Source organism: Brachypodium distachyon, chromosome 4 (assembly GCF_000005505.3).
Source record: "Brachypodium distachyon strain Bd21 chromosome 4, Brachypodium_distachyon_v3.0, whole genome shotgun sequence".
NCBI lineage: Eukaryota > Viridiplantae > Streptophyta > Magnoliopsida > Poales > Poaceae > Brachypodium > Brachypodium distachyon.
Window position 1 is genome coordinate 17,798,360 of NC_016134.3, and position 20,830 is coordinate 17,819,189.

The 20,830-nt window shown below is 47.3% G+C and overlaps 1 protein-coding gene and 1 long non-coding RNA gene across 2 annotated transcripts; both read right to left on the bottom strand.

The window, feature by feature from the left end:
• Positions 1-3,701: 3,701 nt before the first annotated feature.
• On the bottom strand, positions 3,702-4,968 carry LOC112272307. Its single transcript, XR_002965936.1, has 2 exons — positions 4,537-4,968; positions 3,702-4,454 (listed from the first exon to the last, which is right to left on the bottom strand). It is a non-coding gene; the product is annotated as an uncharacterized LOC112272307 (long non-coding RNA).
• Positions 4,969-5,471: 503 nt separating this feature from the next.
• LOC100838504 (probable BOI-related E3 ubiquitin-protein ligase 3) lies at positions 5,472-6,900 on the bottom strand. Its single transcript, XM_003575952.4, has one exon. The coding sequence runs from the start codon at positions 6,759-6,761 to the stop codon at positions 5,772-5,774; it is 990 nt and encodes a 329-aa protein (XP_003576000.1). The 5' UTR covers positions 6,762-6,900; the 3' UTR covers positions 5,472-5,771.
• Between the last annotated feature and the right edge of the window lie 13,930 nt (positions 6,901-20,830).

A 20,830-nucleotide genomic window follows, 5' to 3' on the forward strand; every position in this document is an offset into this window, starting at 1 on the left:
GCATCGATTGCATGTATTATTTGCTTTTTCTGTACTTTTTCTACTTTGTGGAGTGGATGGAAGGGATGGAAGGAAGGAATATCCCCCCTTGCATGTGAATCACGTGATGCATGCGTGATTAACAGATCAACCGGCCAATCCATCATCTACCGAGCCAGCATAATTGGACAAAATAACGGTTTTGTTATTTCTTAGTCGTATGAGAAATAACTATTTTTTAGACGATGATAACAACTTTTTGATTCTATCGTTGAGATTCATGTAAGATTAATGTGGGTCTAATGGATAAAAAAAAATCTTCATTGGATAGCTATGCTTGTTGACTGAGAAATAACTATTTTTTAGGCGATTGAGAAATAGGCACTCCCAAAAAAATACATTGCATCTCACTACTGCAGAACAACCCGCCAGTGGTGGTTCAAAAACAATCTTACTGGCCGTTTGTCGAACCCCAACTAGTTTGATGCTACTGTTAAGCTGCAGCTCTAGTGGCGTGTTGTAGAACCGACACTGAAGGTGTCACTGAATTTCTAAAAGAAAATCGGATCTGGCCGCCGGAGATGCTCCTTCCCGCGCTACTCTCCGACCGATCGCCTCCTGTCGTACTCCCCCGCCCCGCCGGCCGCTGCCCACCGTGAACCCCTCCCTATAGAACTCTAACCGTAAAAAAAAATCCCAATGCTCGTCCATAGGGCATACTCGTCGACAGTGCCCATTGTACATCCCTCGGAGCAGCTTCTCCCCGCGCTGCTCACCGGCCGCCGATGTCCTGCCTAAGGAAGTCCGGAGGAGGAAGTGGTCGCTTGTGACGGGGTGGGAGGGGGGTTTGAAAGGGAGGAGATGATGTGACAGGTGCTTTTGTGCTGCATCAATAGACATGCTATATACGTTGTTCAATTTCAGGCCGGTCGAAAGCGCACAAAAGATGTGTGGTGGGCCGGACTATAGACATTTATGTACCCATATCGTTTTAGAGTGCACGGACTCTTTCTTTTTTTTTGTGAGAAGGTCAAGGCCATATATTAAAATCAATCAACCCTTACAGAGCCATCTTTAGAATAAAAGAAAATTACACTTGAGTTCTTGTAAGCAAACGTCATTGTCTTTCTCCTGCACTTGCCAGTGGAGCGCCGTGAACCACGTCGGAGCCAGGAAAACGTTGTTGACGTAGCAGCCGGAAAGTCGCCGGTTGGAGTCAGAAGACACCGGAGACAGTGCTCTGAGAAACAGACCACCGTCCCGAAGAAGAAGACGACGAAGAGGGTTGGATGACCATCCTAGATCCGGACAGATGGATCCGAGAAGCCCTGGCCGCACTAACTCCATGATGAGGTCGAAACTGACCGAGTCTCATCGATCGGAAAAGGAACCAATAAATCGAAACGCATAAATGACCTGCAAAGCACAAACACAGAACCAGATCCACCACTTCAGAAGACTAGCGACCAACCGTCCCAAAGTCCTCAACGCCACCGGCAGGATCGCCGTCGACGAGGTGGATGAGGAGTCGGAAAAACCTTATTATTAACCCGCACAGTGCCGCCATCACCACCATAGCTCAGCTGCCGGTTGACCAAATTATAATTTTTTAAGACATACTAAATCCCTAAACGTAGAAGAAGCAGGGACGTCGTTCACCGGCCGTCCGGCCGGGAGACGAGATAGATCTGAAGCGGCGGTGGGTGGCGGGTAGGGTTCCTTTTTCTATTGGGTGGAAAACTGACACGGATTCTTTCCTTTAGTCCTACAGCTGCACGCAGAACTCTGTTGTGTCTTATCTTGCATGTTCTAGCTTGATATATGTATCTTAACCTCAAATTGTAGCCGTTAAGATTTAATATCGATAGTGGATACATTTTAGCGGACAAATATGGTGGCTTCATGTTCTATTTATTTTAGTTACATTCTGCTACTTAATGTCTATATATTTAGGTTATTCTAAGATAAACTTTCTAAACTTAGCCTGAATTTATTTTATACAAAAAGATACCAACATATATAACACCAAAAAGTATAATATACAAAATATTTTATAATAATAGTCTGGTGTTATATATATTTATATTTTTCTAAAAAAACAACTAAAATTAATAAATTTTGTGATAACATTTCAAAACGGAGGATTATATGGTTGCAGCAAACACAACGCGGTACGTTTCCTTTTTTTTTAGGGGAAAGGCCCGTATATTTCCAGTTAGGAAATGATGGCTGCTCTCACCTGCTCTGGGCCGGCCCCGTCGCCTGGAGCTTATGCGATGCTGTATATTGAATGGGCCGCATTTTATTTAACACATGGGCCGCATATTTAGTCTGTAGGGGCTGATACCCGGCGGGCTCCTGCTTCATGAAAATAAACAGAGCCAGAAGAGGCCAGTCCTACCGAGGCGGCCCGGCCAGAAAGTAGAAAACTATACGAAGAAGAGTCGCGTGCGTCGGCGAACACACGCCCACACGGGGCTCTTCGTCCACCACTTGCATCCCAGATTGCGGCCCAAGTACGGTGATTAGCGTTCTCTTTTTCCACGCATGTGTGTACACTGTCAGGCCGCGGAACTATTGAAGAGTCCTATGCTAACGGACGATACAGTGTCACGACACCGTTGGAGCCGCCTCCGAAACGTCCGTTTCGTCGGGGTTAACACGTTCAGCAGGTACGACTGGAGTTCTCCAGGAGGAGGAACGGACTTACTAGTGATTCAGTTTGCTTTTCTCTCAGGTCACGTCTGTGTACGAGTAGTTGACCAATCTTTAATCTGTATTGCGACCCATCATCCCATGTCACATCTCATCTCGAAGGACGCCGCGTGATTGCGTGAGAAGCTTTTGATCCTTTTCTAGGTCTTTAACTAGCGATAGTCTATAGCTAGGCTGGTTTGGGGCATGGCCAGTACAGAAGGCATGTGTGAGTGCCAACGCAAGAGCACTTTGATTTTCGGGTAGCGCAGCGTCACAAAGGAGGACGATCCATCCAAGATCGCAAGCACGCGATAGATGGCTTTCTTGTCTCAAAAGCTCAGCATTGGTGGATAATTAATAAGATCAATTATAAGATGCACATCAGTGCGTACTCGAGTACATTCAAGGGGACAACATGATTGAGAGCTATATATCCCGGCCGGCGATCGTGCATCACACATACTATCTGGCCAGCTTCATCGATCGATCCTTGGGGCCTTACACAAAAGCTAATCAAACAACAGAAAATTAACCGTAAAGCACCACTAAAATAGCCAGATCCCACGCATGCATATGCCTGGCAGTGGTATTGGTGCTGCATATCTCACATTATGTTTAGTGCCTAAAGTAATGATGAAAGTGAAGCTGCACTAGTCTAGGTGCCGGTAGTACGACGTCTAATTAATTAAGCTACTTACTCCCTGAAAAGAAGCATTGATACGGCATTTGCGTGTGGACAAATGAAGTACAGGTCGCCCATGAGAAGCGCGTGAATGCACTGCACACTTCTCGATAGCTACGGTAGAATAAGAACATAACGTACATGTAGATCCATCAGCTGACAGCGGCGGCACGCTCCAGCGTGTGGAAGAAAAGACCGGCCAAACGGTGAAACGGCCATGCCAAAATCATGGCAGCCCTGGCAGCGAGGTCAGTAATGATCCAAAGGTCAAACCACAAATCACAAATTTCAAGTATGGACAAGGACAAATTGGAATTGTCTGGCCCAACCGCCCAAGTATGTCTTTGATTTTCAACCGCCCCTGCTTAAATTTTCCCAAGAAAGGGAGCACTGCACTAGAAGGGAATCAATTACATGTATTTACATGGATGTTGCCACTGTGGCCTTTCTTGGAGAGATTGATCAAGAAGGTGAAGAAAGTAATAAGAAAGCAGTCAGGAACAAGCAAAGGGAACCTGCCTGCAAGAACCTATGCACACACATGAATAAAGAGGAGGAGAAAAGGAAAGGCACAACGACCAAAAGGTATCATCGATCAAGTCAGTCATCTCCTGCTTAATCATGCCGAATTTGTAGCATCAGAGTACTCATGTTCCTTTTTCCAGTGCGATCTGTGTCCTATGGCATCATCAATCGCTTGCTTCTTTCGGTTGCATGCCTGCTGCCGCGTCAAAGGGAGGAGTACGAGCACTCCGGACCAGAAAGAAGAGGAATTCAGACAGGCTGGGTGGAGATTAGTTTCCGCTCCATTGGCAGATCAAAAAGTTGGCTAGCGTACGTACTCCGGTACTTGCCTGGAAGGCTGGAATATTAGTACTGACGGTGATTGTATAGCTAAGCGGATGAGTACTGCCAAATGTACCTAAGCGGATGGCACCAATTGGCCCTTACAGGTATGTAGCTGCCATGGATCCAATGAGCAATGTATGTACGGCCGGTGGTGCGTGCTCGCCCCCATTCAATTTTGTTCCAAAGTAGATCACCAAGTCACCAATAATTTTGATGTTTTCCTTTCCCTCTTGTTCGATGATAGTACCTACAGATCACGCAATGACCGGAACCAATTAGCCACCAAATTAATCAAAGCAACTTTCAAAAACCAAATTAATCAAAGCTACCTGACAACGCTCTTTCGCCCCCCTTTCGGTTGTACTCCAGACTAAACAGACAGACAGGGCAGGGGCAGGCATGCATATGCAATGGCAGAAGATGCGGCCACACGCGAATCGGGCTGCACGCACCACCGACACGCGAATATGATGCACCGGCTCCACTAGCCTCGGAAAGCTGCAGAGATCTCGACCCGATCGCGAGTAAGCCTGCGCTGCATTGGCATGTGCGTGCGTCAATTTACTTGCTTCTGCTCCAACCAGGCTGGCCAGCCCAGTGACACACAACAGACAATGGACAAGCAAAAGCAGCAGCATGAAAAAGGCAATGCTGCTGCTGATGTCAGGCAGAGAGGAGTGCTGGAAACCAGAGGGGCATCTGGCTGCACGCGACACCAGCCAGGATGGATGAGTTGAACGTCGACAAATTGATATGGACCTGCTTATCTCCCATCCATCCAGCACTGGTACTGTGATACACGGAGTACTGTCCTGCCTGCCAGCAGCTGCTGCTGTAAGAAAGAAGACTGGTACTAGCAGTATCTTTCAGAATCCTGCAGCATGAACTACTGCTCCGGCATTCATGTGGATCTCTACGTCGAGCCGTCCATTTTTTACATTGAATTGTCCGCCTCGGAAACTGTAGCTATTGGCCGTCAACCCTGCTCTTGCGTAATTAATGCGTGCAAACGGCCGCCCCACCCACTCAACCATGCTATGTTTAACAGGTCATTTACACTCGCACCGTCGCACGGAAAAGACATTGGTTGCTTTCTTGAAACTTCACGCCAAAACAGACTCTGCATTTCTTCGAACGGGGAGACATTGGCATCGACACATCTGTGATCTATATCCAAGTTCCTAATAAAAAAACCTTCCAACAAAAAGGTTCTAAAAAAGTACGTATTGCGATCGAAGCCTCGTAAGCAAAGGCCAAAAAGAAAGGTAATAATAGGAGATTACGGACCATGTTACGCTGAAAAGTAACTCAAAAGGGTCCTGATTTGGAATAATAACGTGGCAAGAGATCTTAACCTTCCATTGTGCGCTAATTTTACCGCAGTACAAAAGGCAAATGGAATTCACCATGTTCTAAACCTGCCGGTCTCCCGGGAAGAACACAAGCTAGGAACGGTATCAATTAGTTTAATCTAACTGGCTAATTACTGAGCTGGAACAACAAATTCCAAAGAAACGTCCCCAAGGGCATTCATCGGACGGCGGCCAGGAGCAGTGGCTGCTGATCAGCTGGCGTCGGCGATGTGGACGGATGCGTTCTTGGCGGCTAGGCAGACGGGGCAGGCGTCCAGCCTGGGCTCGCACGCCTTGCAGAGGCAAAGGTGACGGCACGGCAGCAACAGCACCGACGCCTCGCCCTCGCTGCACGACTTGCACGCCCACTTGGAGCACGCGGCGCCGGCGTCCTCCTTGGGCGCCGCGAAGCAGCAGGACTGAGCGTCGTCCTCGGCTCCGGCGGGGGAGTTGAAGTCCGATTCGCCGAAGCCCTCGGCCGGGGCCGGAGCCGCGCGGAGGAGGAGGTGGTCGAGCGTCGCGCGGAGTCCCGCGGCGACGGCCTCGTTGCTGCGCGCCAGGCCCCGCCACGCCTGGCTCTCGGCGGCCGCCTGCCGAAGCCGCTCGCCCAGCTCGGCCGCGCGGCGGCGGGCGGCGTCCAGCTCGGCTTCCTTCTCCCTCAGCCGCCTCGCCGCGGACGCCGACGCCGAGCGCACCAGCGACACGCACTGCCGCTTCCGCGCCTGCTCCAGCCCGGCACGCATCCTCTCGAGCTCCGCCCGCACCGTGGCTTCGATCTCCGCGTCGTGCTGCTGATAGTACAGCTCTGAGAAGGCGAGCGTGTCGAGGGCGAACGAAGACGGTGCTGCAGCCGGGCGCCCGCTGGTCGACGCTATGGCAGACTCCACGAACCGGCCCGCCGCTGGCAGCGCAACAGGCTTCGCCATGCCCGGGATCGGCAGCAGGGCCGACGACGACGGCGCGTGCTGCTCTACCGCCTCCCTGCCGCGCTTCCGCGAGACCAGCGCTCCTACGCCGGCGCCGTTGTTGTTGCACGTCAGGTCGCTCTGCGCGCCGCTGGCGCAGTTGTTGTAGAAGCCGTGATGGTTGGCCGCGGCCGCGGGGAGGAACGCGCCGTACTCCTGCGCCTCGGCGTCGTATGCCGCATGGACGCGGGGGAAACACGGCGCCGGAACGCCGCCGTACTGCGCTTGCACGGCCATGTGAAGAACACCAAAGACAGGAAGGTTCGGGAGAGAAAGGGTGCCAAAAAGATGTGGCAATCGGCAGGTTGGCGTTGGGGACTTGGGGGGAGGTGGCTCGGCTGGCTCCTTTATATGAAAGCGAAGGTGGCGATGCCACATGGATGGATGGTGGAAGGAGAAACAAAAGCAGAGGAGACCAGATTTGATGCATGCACGGGGGGGTTAGGAAGGAAGGAGTTAATTAGTTGCCGGTTAATAGCTTGACTCGTACTAACTCTAAATTAACGGGGAGGAGAGGGCAATAATGGCCTGCCACTCCTGTGACCCAGCGGCCAAGACAAGCAAATCCAAAGGTTGCGGTGGGACCGCACAGCGATCAACATCTGGAGTACTAGTATATACGTGTGCGCTTGCATGTTGGATACGACTATTTCTGGATTTAATTATTAACAAGTCGCGTCTGATCCCTGATCCCTCCTGATCCGGTCATATCTTCTTCCTTTCCGGTGTCTCGTGGTGGAAGAGCATATAATCGAATCTAAACAAATACGTACTCAACTAAGCTAAACCGATATGATACAATAACAACATGTACCTGGCCAGGCCGCAACGGGAGATGAGTGCCCTGTCCTTCGCTTCCACCCTTGTCTTTATTTTTTCAAAACAGTGCTTCCACATTTGCTTTGTTCAGTTACCACAATATACTATCTTTCTTTCTAAAGGAAATAAGTTCAAGGGCATTTGGACCACTGAATGCTGACAGCGCGGCAGGAACGTGTAAGGAAATTAAAAGTCTACACGCTGTGTTTCTGAGGTTCCGTATTTAGTTCAAGAACTGCCTGTTTAAACTTCTAAAACGATGGTTTCAAGCATTCATTTTTATCAAATAATAGAGGAAGAGCTGCAAATTTGAAAATAATTCATTTCAACAACCTGCAGAGGAAAACAACATCCTGCAAGACGATCTATGCCCCAGTTGTAGCCCCGAGATTGAGTCCCGCGAACAGCTACTCTTTTACTGTAGCAGTGAAAGATTGAACTGCAAATTTTAAAATTGTAACAAAAAAATGAACATATACACTGTCAAACCACGGTAATATGAACCTATATATTTCACAATAAATCTAATGATCATCATTTAGCACCATACATGCATATTGGTATTTTTATTTGTTATTATAAAATTGTGGAACTTACTAATACCAACAAATGAAGACAGTATAAACCAAAATACAAAACCTACCCAGCGTTGATGCATGGGTTGATGACCTGAATAGCTTAAATAAATAATATTTATTATAGAGTATAGACATAAGACACCCATCAACCATATATATTGTGTGGTTAATTAGTCAATTACTGCTTGCCTGACCACCTTTCCAACAAACAATGCTTTTATCTTTCAAAAACAAACATTGCTTTCACTAGTTATATGTATTTAAAACACGATTGCTTGTTTTTGCTAATTTTCCTACCACATGTGCTCACAAGTTGGAAGAGACGAGGCTCTCTCACATGTCGCTTTCATCCATCTATATCTCTCAAATGGTGACATTTTGTGCGTGTCTGCGTTGGTTTCGCATACCCTTTCCTACTTCATTTTTCTAGTCGCTTATACCTCCAAATATTATTAAAGTGTAGTGTCACACTTCATTTTTCTACTCGATAAGACTTCCAAATATTCTAAACGTGTAATTTAAACTAGAAGAGAAATTTCCACCGGTATCTTTCTTATTTAATCATAACGTCGTATTGATTCGCATAATCAATTGGATCCATGTGAGCAATAAAATAATCATGGGCTGCATGTCACCTTTGATGGTGTTGCCGCTGGAGGATGCTAACCACTAGTCCAAGCTTTTTCATAATATGATATTTGGTGGAATATAATGTTGGCAACTTTGCATGTCTTCACATGCAAGCATATAGACGACTCCAATTGATCGATATCCTGTCAGAAAATGTTTCTTATAACATGGGTTGAGGTCTATATGACAATAATGACAGTACTGGCTGTTAAAAATTGTTTCTTATAACATGGGTTGAGGTCTATATGACAATAATGACAGTACTGGCTGTTAAAAAATTCTTGGATTAAAGGTTTCTTGCACGCAAATTGAATTAATTATTTGCTTATGACAAAGTTAGAAAAGTAATAAATTGTCGGGGTCCAAGCGTGATAATATATCAAACACATAGAAGCCTTGTGGTCAAATTGGATGTTGAAATGGATTTAAGACGTATTATAATTGCCGTCTACAATGGTAGAATCGGCATTGACGCTTCATGTCACATAGAGTTAACTGAAAATAATACATACATATATATATACATATATACATATATATATATACATATATACATACATATATACATATATACATACATATATACATATATACATACATATATACATATATACATACATATATACATATATACATACATATATACATATATATATATATATATATATTGATACCTAAGATTTTTCATCTTCACGTTGCATATAAATATTTCACCAAACACACATATTTTCATGATATGTATGTATGTCAATTTTTCTAAGATCTGCAAATATTAAGGTTGATGAAACTTCACTTTTCGGTTTCTTCAAAATTGTTAATGTTTATGTACATCAAAATTACACCTATTGTTTTGTTGCATAGGCGTTATGAATGATAAAATCGTTTTGTCTTACAATATACATATTTATTTTACATTAAATCATATTATTATCATTTGTTTTTATAATCGTAATCAGACGTGCATATAGAATTTTCCACGGCAACGCGCGGGGAATCACCTAGTTAAAAAGATAATACCTTCCATCTTAACTATATTTTCGACCGAAATCTATATTTTGGTGGTGAGATGGTGGAGTCGTGGGAGAATGACTTAACTTAGAGACTTCGAATCCTTACTAGAGTTTAAATTCAGATGCTCGTATTTTCACATGTGGGTGCAGTTTATAGATTTTATTACTCCAAGGATTTAAATATATTAGTTGTAGGAATGTTACGTGTTAAAGGGTTGCTGAACAACCTCCACTCCACAAAATCAGCCAACTCTGCTCTCAATTCTCAAATCCGCACTCCAAGGATTCAAAAATCTTGTTCCGCACGGGGTTCCATTCCAGCTTGAAGATGATTAAAAAACTCTTCAACGACAAAGGGCACATGGATAGACCGTGGCTATCAGATAACATCTTGGGGGGAGGGGGAGGATGTCATCTACAGAGGGCGTTGTCATCAAAAGTTGCCCTTGGGGGAGGAGGCGGCGCCGACAATTACCGCGGGGTGAGAAGGGCTGTGGCCGTGGGCGGCATCGGCAGGAGAGTTGTCAAGAGGGGGAGGAGGGTGACGACAGCAAGCAGCGGCAGAGAGAGTTGCCGAGGGGGGAAGGGGAGAAGGGCCGCGGGGAGCGGCAACTAGCTAGGTTCTCTTCGTGTGAGCCGCCTTGGTGGTATCAAGAGGAGGAGGAGGAGGAGGAATAGACAGCCGATTCGAGAGGGGGCAGCGAATCGGTAAATTTGGGAGCTGGTGGCGGCAGATTACCCATAATATGAGCAAACTCTTCGATCTGAGAAAACAAGGAATCGCACTACTACAAAATGGTCTATATGCAATGACACATCAGTAACGGGTCCGGCGCGACCGTTACTGATGAACAACATCAGTGTCGGCCGCGGCCGCGACCGTTACCGATGAACAGAGCGGGGTCTGCCCGTCCCCGCCTAGCGCGACCGCCACTGATGAACCATCATACCTCGCGAGATACATCAGTGGCGGTCGGTTAAGAGGTGACCGCCACTGATGAACCACGCACCAGTAACGGTCTCCCCAACGCGACCGTTACTGATGTACCCACTATTATCAGTAATGGTCACCCAAATCCCAATCGCCACTGATGATTGTCGCGGTTTAAATACGAAGAGCAGAGCCGCAGCTGGTCGCGCTGCGCATCGTAACGGACCAGCTGCGGCCCCTTCTTCTCCCGCGATGGCGAAGCGCTGCCTGACGGTGCCATGGCCGCCCGCGAGCCCCCCAGGTAGCCCCTCCTCCCTCTCCCTTCCTCCTCTCTCCAATCCCCGTGCCGGAGGCCGCCGTTTCCATGGCCGGCCAGCGGCCGTGGCCGCCAAGCTCCATTTTTGGAGCTCCGGCGGCCGGCGAGCTCCGATTCTCGACCTCGAAGCTTCCCTCTCCCTCCCGATCTATCTCGCCGGCCTCCAATTTCTCTCCGAAGTTTCCCAATTTCAAATTTTTGAGCTCTCGCCGCCGGCCAAAATGCGGCTTCCTCGTCGTCACCCGGAGCTTCCCTCTCCCTTGCGAGCTCTCTCTCCCTCCCGTCTTTCTAGCCGGCCTCCAATTTCTCTCCGAATGTCTCTAATTTCAAATTTTTAGTTAGCTCCGGTTAATTAACACCTTAATCCCCTTGTCAATGATTAGGCTAACTATTTTGCTTTGTTTGTTTTCTTGTGTATTGTGTTGTAGATCGAAGGACCGTTCTTAGATGTACGCAAAGGAAAGAATCAATGCTCGATGAATAACCGAATGGACGGTCTTTTTTGGAGTCGCGAAAGGTGATATGGAACGAAAAGGACTTGTGATGATGCGTTGTCCATGTCGCAAATGTGGAAACACCTGCATGATGAAGTCTGAAGATGTTCAGATGCACGTGTTGGCATCAGGTTTTGTGGAAGGTTATTCTCGCTGGACTAGTCACGGGGAGGATGCGGTTGATGTCGGTAGCGGTAGCGAAGGTGATGATGTCCTGCGGTATGATCTGGCGAATGATTTTGAGGAAGAAACAAGGGTCAATGAGGAGGCTAATGTGGAAGGTGAATGAGCTCCACGTGGCAGGATTGCCGAAATGCTAGATGACCCGTACCTACGGGAGCAGCTGGAGGACCCTGAAGATGAGGCAGAGTCTGCTCAGTTCAAAAAATTGTTGGAGGACACAAACACACCCTTGTATGATGGAGCTGGCGAAGAAAATAACGTGCTCGAAGTGACACTCGAACTTTTGAGGCTGAAGACAGCATCATGCTGGTCAGACAAGGGCTTCACGGACTTGTTTAGTTACCTTGCTTCGGTTTTTCCACAGGCAAATAAGTTGCCCAAGAGCACATACGAGGCGAAGAAGATTACATGCCCGCTTGGATTAGATTGCGTGAAACATCATTCATGTCCAAACGACTACATGGTATACATTGGAGAGTACGAGAACCATGAGAGCTGCCACATATGCGGTGCATCGAGATACAAGAAGAAAAACACCAGAGCTGGCGAAGACGATGGGGAAGAAGTGATGAAGGGCAGGCCGGCAAAGACTATCTGGTATCTTACGGCAGGTGGCCGAGTTGAGCGTTGGATGCAGAACGTTAAGGACGCGAGATATCTCGTCTAACACGATCCGGCGCAGGCTGCATTTGATCCTGACGGGCACTACCGTGTGGAGAAAGCCGGGGTCCTAAGACACCCTGCCGATGGGACTCAGTGGAGGAACTTCGACACGGCATTTCCTGATTTCGGCGCAGAGCCCAGAAACCTGAGGTCCGGTCTCAGCATTGACGGGATAAATCCTTTTGGAAACATGAACAATAAGCACAACACATGGCCAGTGATCTTGTTTGTTTACAACTTTCCTCCATGGTTCATCATGAAGAGAAAGTACATCCACATATGCATGCTCATACAGGGTCCAAAGCAGCCGGGAGCTGCCATAAATGTGGATTTGCAGCTAGTGAAGGATGAGCTGAAACAGCTTTGGAACCCTGGCAGAGTGGTTTGGGACACAAACAGGAGGCAGTACTTCACGATGAGAGCAGCGCTTCTGACCTGCGTGCATGACTACTCCGCGAATGGAAATACTTTATGCGAGGTGACACATCGCTACAAGGGCCTGTACAAAGTGCGGGGGAAACACGACATCGGAAAAGTTGCCCGCTTCATCCAAAATTGTTTACATGGGCCACCGAAAGTGGTTGGATGCTAAAGACCCTTGGAGGGATGACAAGGAAAGGTTTAATGGGAAGACGGAGCACGGGACAGCGCCGAAGGAGAAGTCTTGTATGCAAATCCTCAAAATTGTGAACGATCTTGAAGTTGTCCCCGGAAAGATTGCTGCGAAAAAATATAAGGAACCTGAAGGCGTCGTGTGGAAAAGGTGGTCCGTATTCTGGGACCTGGAGTACTAATCACATTTAGAATGCCACCACAGCATAGATGTCATTCGATGAAGCGGAACGCACGATATTAACGAGGAAAAGGAGAGGGAAACGAAGAAGTGATGGGAGCGAGAGCGAGAAAATACCTACCTTAGAAGCAGTTCTGCGAGGAGTCAAGTTATGACTTACCGAAGGAAGGAGAAGCACTAGTAGTCACATTGTAAAATGTACCCGTACTGAATCTTAATGCAAGCTTTGTACTAAGTGAAATTATGTGTGATCGATGTACTTTTGTACATGGCTTTGTCACTCCCAAAAAAATCTAGACAAAATGCATGAGTTTATTCATCAAACTTCAACATTTTGATTTCATCTATTGAATGTGACAAGTACATGTCCTAAAACACTCAGAAGGACAGGTTTTAAATTTTTTAAGCGTTCCTGTAATTTAAATTGGTACAAAGCTCAACAAGAATTGGAACACATCAGTAACGGTCGCATGGTTACACGCCCGTTACGGATGAATATATGCACACATCAGTAACGACCGAGTAACAAGGCGCCCGTTACTGATGTGTTGTTGGGCATTTCTCATAGGCACTCATCAGTGGCGGTCGCATTGTATCCCCACCGTTACTGATGATTGAGGGAACATCAGTAACGGTTGCCGCCCTTATCCGCCCGTTACCTGATGATAGTTGGGTATATAAAGGAATACTTAGAAAATTTTAGAGTCATTCTCGCATGCGCGTCCTCCCCTAACCCGCGAGACCAGCAGTGGGCGCTTCCCTAACCCTAGCGAAGCGCTGCCGGATTTTCGCGCCGCCGCCGCCGTCGACCCCGCGTGCTGCCCCGAGCCCGCCGACGACCTCCTCGTCCTCGCCTCCGCGCCGTCTTACTCCTCCGCCCCGAGCCCGCGCCTCCCCGTCCTCGCCCGGAGCCCGCCGCCGACGGCCTCGTCGTCCCGCGAGCCCGAGCGCCGCCACCCCGCTGTCTTCCTCTCCCGAGCGCCGCCACCCCGCGTCGTCCTCCTCCCCGACCCCGCGACCTCGTCCCCTCGTCCGAGCGCCGCCACCCCGCGCCGCCGTCTCCCTCCTCACCGAGCCCGCGTCGTCTCCCTCCTCCCCGAGCCACAGGTGCGTGCCTCTGCCTCCTTCTCCTCTGCCTCCCTCCCTCTCCTCTGATTTCAACAAATTTAGGGTTAGGGTTAGGATTAGGATTTGTTCCTGTTAATTTAGGGTTAGGATTTGTTGCTGTTTATTTAGGATTAGCTAATTTGTAACATGGATACATTTTATTTACCATTGTGAATTTGATATAGTATTGAGTTACAGAGCATTGTAGTGAGCACATTTTACATGTTGTTTTCCGCATTGTAATTTATAGCACACATGAGTATATGCATTTGAAAATATATAGCACACATGAGTATATGCATTGTAGTTTTTTATACATGTAGTTTTTTATATGCTATACATGTAGTTTTTTATATAGCGGTTTTATATACTATTTTGGAGAATTGAGTAATGAATTGTAGGCCCGACCATCGTGTCGGGTCATTGGAGAAGGGGCCGGCCATCGTGCCGAGGGGGTACATATGCGGGTGGGTTTTAATGCAGATTTTGAGCTCCTAGTAGAGAAAAATTGCTAGTTTTTTTAGCATAGGTCATGCCGAAATTTCCGGCCGATATATAGTTGATGGTTTTGATGGCATAGGTATGAAATGGGCAAGAGTAGCAGAAACCAGTTCTTGATCGGGAGGAGGTAGATCGTGTCGATGAAGAGTCTTCATCGGGAGAGCAAATTGCCAGCTCTGGCTCAGGTAGCTCTCGTTCAGAAGAGCGCGACAATGAGCGACGGGTGGAAGAGAGTAACCCGCAGCCTTCTGAAACTCCTACTAAGAAGCCAAGGAAGAAGACGCCGAGGGGGAGCCACAACTTGAAGGAGTTCTGTTACGTGGTCACCCGGCACTCTGAGGAGGCCTCTCGGAGTCGCCTGAGAGGGCACAGAAGGCCTTCGCAACGACCTGTGGAGCCGTTGCACGTAAATATTGCAAGATCACCGACGAGTGGAGTGACATCTCCGAAGTCATTAGAAACACGTGCATCGCGGACGTTGCAAGGAGGTTCCAAGTCACTGACGAGTGGCGCGAACGATTCATAGCGGCCGTCAACATAGCAGTGCGCAATGGACTTGCTAATTGAAAAACCACCGCTAGAAAGTGGATGGACAAACCCTACGAGATCATCAAGAAGAAATGGCTGTCGGTAACTGATGAGGCCGAATGGGAAAAATTCAAGAAGGAACGTCTGACCCTGCCTTCATTGTGAAGAGTGAACGTATGAGGGCGTTGCGCTTGAGGAAGCTCTTGAACCACAGGCTTGGGAGTGCAGGGAAAGAGGGGAAGAAGAAGGTCTGGCGCAAGCAGGATGAAATTCTTGAGGCGGCAGGCAGGGTGCCTCCAGTGCATGACATGCTGGAGGACCAACGTGCTAGAGAATATGCACGTCAGCACATGACACCCGAGGAGTGGGCGGGCATTGAGCCAATGCAGCCGCCTGTTAAAAAATTTACGGTAAGGGTTCACGTGCATTTATTTGTTTTCGACGTTAATTATGACACTCCTGATCCATATAGACTCACGTCCTGTCTTATATGATAACAGGAAAATGCCCACAAATGGGAAGAGAGCAAGAGATCAGACACCTCCGACAACTCCGTGCAGAGCTAGAGGAGGGAGTCGGCTGTGACCGCCGGCTTGCAAAAGGCGGAGCACACGGGCCGTGTTCTAGGGGAAGGCGAAGGGGCCTCTTGGGATGATTATTTCCCGCCTGCTCCGAAGCGAAGCAGGGTCCAGAAAAAGCTCCCTGCTTTTCCTGAAATAATAGAACAAGCTAAGGCGGAGGCGGAAGAGCATGCATCTATCGTGTCTCAACAGGTGTCGCGGGAATATGCAGTGCAAACCGTCCATCATTTGGTGTCGGCATTGGCCAAAGACCACCCCGCCCTTGACGCCATACTCGGGGGAGCAGTGGAAGGTTTGAGGAACCTCCTTCCTCCTCTTCCTCCTCTTCTCCTGCGAAAGAGCACCCCGCTGAAGAGCAGTGCCGGCTCCGACACACGTATGGACGACGAAGACACCTACACCCTAGGTTACAGCCCGGCTCCTAACATGGACAACCCCCCCGCTAGCCCACCAGACCCAAGCAAGGGCGTCCGGGATAACGATCCGGGTCCGAGCGACAACATCCTTGTAAGCATACTTTTCAAACTCTTTTTCACTCCTTACCTTCAAGAATAAAGATCTTACACACATATGACTTCTTCTTGTTACGCGCAGGCACCGGTGAAGTGTCGTATTCACGTTTACAAGCCTGGGAAGCCTGTAGGCGCCATTGGCCGCCTGATGCCCAGACAATCACCGCCACTAGTGCACGGCATTCTTATGAACGACGCACAAGTGAGTGTGATGGTGGACTCCGTCGTCATGGAGCATCGGGATTATGCTATCCCGCTACCTCTGGAGGAAGGCGTGGATATCCTAAGCGGTTGTCCAAACTACTGCATTATGTGGCCTAGGAGCTTGGTATCTCTCTACAACCAGCGCCGGTCCTCTATGACTCCATCTCCCTCCGCCCACAAAGGTACTTCTCATTCGCCGCTCGGCCTTTCCTCTAGGATACTTCCTCCTGTCGATGCCGGTGGACATGAAGAGCAGGCAATGTCGATGCCTGCACAGTTCAAAGATAGCCAGACCACAGGGTCGGCACAGGCTGGAAGCGTCCCTCCTACCTTCTCTCTCTTGGGTGCCGCTGAGTCCGTGGGTGGCCGCAAGATCGATGACAAGTACAAGGCAGAGGAGCAGAAGGCATGGGACAATAAGAGGAGGCATAAAAGAGGGGGCGCGGCGGCAAGACCATCAAGGAGTTCTCCAATGTCACTCAAGATGAGATGCACTATGTGCCTGACATAACTGAAGTCTGGGGGGACAATAGGCCTGACATTCTCATGAAGAACCCCCGTCAAGGCCAGAGGTTCGAAGACAAATCCTATTTCGTGGCTAGGGAGTTTGACCTGGTGCTTATTTACTATCCTGGAAGATCGATGGTCACCGAAGATTTCCTGCGTGCCGTGTCCAGAGAGATGCAAGAGCTTCATCAGTTCTACATGCAAGCATCAGCTGGTTCTCAACAGCATGCCCAACAGATCAATGTTCGAATCCCAAAAGACTATGACTTTTTTGACCAAGAAACCGGTAACATTCAAGAATGTCTTATCACTTTTGGTGTGGAGTTCGATGAACTGTTCCACCTTCTCAACCGCCAAAAGCTTGATATCAACCTCTTAAAACTGTGATCTTCCTACCAAATAAGAGAACTGCGGCGAATGTAGGTCAAAAAAGTAGCCATTCTAGACCCCGCGATGTTCAACTACGGTGACATCGATCTTGAGCCAGAAAAGGATGCCTCAAGAACCCTTGCATCTAAATACTTGGTGGCATGTCTCGAGAAATACGCGGACCACGAATTTATCCTCTTCTTCTTTAATTTAGAGTAAGTTTAATTTTATATATGGAACCGTCTGTTTTTTTAATTCAGTCTTTCTTATACACCCTTAAATATTAAAGTTTATTTCTTTTGAAAACAGAGACCATTGGGTCACACTACTCATTTGTTTGCCTTGGTCCGTGGTGTACTACTTCGATTCACTACTTCTGAAAAAGAGTGTTCGAGGTAGGTTCTGAAAATCCATCAAATCACTCATTAACACTGCCTGAAAAGTTGCGAGCAGGGGAAAACTAGCTGGTAAAGGCTATAAAGACGAGCCTCACCACAACCACAGGTTCCCTTGCCAGCAACAGCCGCTCGGCAGTGTGTTCTGTGGTTACTACTATTGTCACATCCTTATGGAGAATGCCAGCATGTTCAACCCTGAGTGGAAGGGTCAGTCGCGGCGATGGAATAGTACTGGCGGCCCCGAATGACAATGGGACACCGACCTAAATGGGTTGTATATAACATTCAAAGGGAGTTCGCCCATCTCATCAACAATGAGGTCATCAAGCCTAGTGGGGACTTCTACGAATGCGTGAAACAAGTGGTGTTTAGGGTTCACCCACAACATTAGGACACTTTGTAATAAATGTCGTCAAGTTAGATACTTTTGTACTCTTTATATGCTTTAAATGATGCGGCTTTATATACATTTGTATGGTTTAAATGATGTGATGTGATGTGATGTGCTGTGCTGTGATGTGATGCGGCTTTATATGTATTTTTATGTTCTGTGCTGTAATATACAATTTGTGATGTGCTGTATATATACAATTCTGTGTATTTTCTGTGGTTTTAATTATTTTTTTTAAATACCGAAAATGTATCAGTGCCGGTTGAGCCTGATGTGGCAACGCGACCGTTACTGGTGATATATGCATCAGTAACGGTCGCAGTGACCGTTACTGATGATGCCCATCATCAGTAACACGAAGTTAGCAATGGCGGCCCCGACCGTTACTGATGTTGTTTTTCGACCGTTACTGATAAACCTTTCTGCAGTAGTGTCGGTAAACACTCGCTCCGGCAAAAAGACCTACAAGCCAATCCACTCCTTGTTTTGGTATCTACGGATTTTGACCGCTTAATTTGGCCCCGCTTTGCCGATCCAAATCAGAAGCAGTAGGCTTAAGGAACACATCCTAAGATGGTGGCGTGCGACATATATGTGGTGATATAATGTATACGAGTATGTGTCTCCTTTGTAATCCGAGAAAGATCCATCATTTTCTTTTGGCCCAGATTTTATACGAGAAATGTGTTAATTTACGTGCATAGGGAAAAAGATCCATGTTACACAATGAAAAACGTTTAGATATGTGCGTCTAGATACACAGCTGGGCTAGTAATATGGATGGAGAGAGTACAAAAATGCGTTAATTTACGTGCATAGGGAAAAGATCGATCAGGTGATATAATATATTACGTGTCTACGTGAGTAATGTTCTGTGTTATTTGTAGTCCTGCCTAGCACTCCGGTAGTGCTGCCCATAAGCATATAGGTCAAACAAATCCATGATTATTGAGATGCACGTCACGCGTTTACAGAGACGACTCAAAAAGAAAACTATGATTATTGAGACTGCTCATAATAATACTTGCTCTGTTCTAATTTGTCATTATCCCGACACGCGCACGGACCAAGCAACAACTAAATCCTTGAGAGAGAAAAATGAAGCACACACATTATGTAGTTTGACTGGTCCACTAGCTCGGACGAGTATATAATTGCACGAAGTTAGCAGGAGGAAATATATAATTGCACGAAGGTTAGCCATCCCTGCAGTTTAAGGAAACCTCAGGCACTTGGTCCCTGAAATATTAGATTTTGGTAGGTTGCCCAACTTGCACATGGTTTGCCGATTAAGTCTAGTCGAGCTGTGTCATCAGTGGTGGAGGCGGAGCGAATCGCAGCTCAAACTTGTACCGACTAAATTGCTTGTCGGGCATCTTAACCTTTAGTTTACTTCAATCCGCAAAAGCTAGTCTGGCGATTAGATTATGAAGTACATGTACATGATCTGTCAGAGGTACCTACATGGCACTAAATATGATTGTCGATTAAAAAAAAGTGCAAATTAGATAATATCATCAACACCATGCATGTACATGGAGTAGTTGACAACTCAGTTAAAGATGTTTCTGTAAAGATGATCCATGGTCAAACTCAACCCTTGGATAGCGTTTCCAATAAAATAAAAATGAGTGTCAGATTAGTAAAAGAGCTAGCAGCATCTTGTTTTCAGCAATGTCGGCAGGATAGACCCCTTACCTAAATTTCATTAAAACGGCCCCAAAGGGATTGACAATACAGCAAAGAACAGTAGACTGCGGGGAAGAGATTACATAGACAGAGCTAGCTTTAACTAGAAAGAGAACTGAAACACCGGAAGAAGCGGTAGCGTTTAGTCCGGCCAGGACTCAATCCATGATTTGGCCGAGAGAATTTACAGATTTTTGGCTCTAAACTCCACAAATTCTGAGTCATCCGAGCATTGCCTAACAACAGTTGTACTAACAGACAAACAGGGACCTCAATGTTGTCGAAGAGTTTGCGATTTCTCGCCAACCAAGGAGACCAATAAACCACCGTGAACACCAAGCCGGACGTTTTGCTTGGTCTAGAGCATTTAAGGCAGCAATCATGGAACACACCTCCCAGACAATTAGTCCCCGTGTGATTGATCCCTAATGCGAACATAAAGTTTATCGTGCGGGAACAGTCCAAAGCAGAGTAAAAGATACTCCAGTTTCGCTAGCATTAACATAACAAGGGTTTATGTGTGACAACCAACCGTCTCTTTCGTTGAGCGTGCTGCCGGCCTGTCCCCGTAAAATCAAGCGTTCAACGGATGTATACATCACATGGAGATAGTAGGTGGTTTACCGGGACACTTAATTATTCGGGATGGATGGATCGGTGGCACAAAGGAAGAAGGGAAGCAAGAAATTATAGGGGTGGCTGCTTGAAAGGATCCAAAAAATGCCGAGGGACTTGCTCCTGCTGGCATAGGAGTCTCATGGACTCTCTTGGTTCTCTTAATGGACTGTTCAGATTCAGACTATTACCACCCCAGTTTCTTCGGCAATTCAAGCGGAAGCTCTAGGATCCTCCTTGCTGCTAGCATCATTTCACACCTTAATCAACAGGAGGCAAAACAAATCACAGACAATCAAAGTCTTGTTGCGCTAGCCTGCCATGAGAAATATGCTGACAACAATCCAGGTCATTGGAGTATCAGATCTACCTTGATACAAATATTAGAAGTTCATTCCAAATTTAATGCCTCAATGGTGTACACTCCCAAGGACAATAACACCTTAGCACACCATTTAGCTAAGAAAGCCAAATCTTCTCTTAGAGC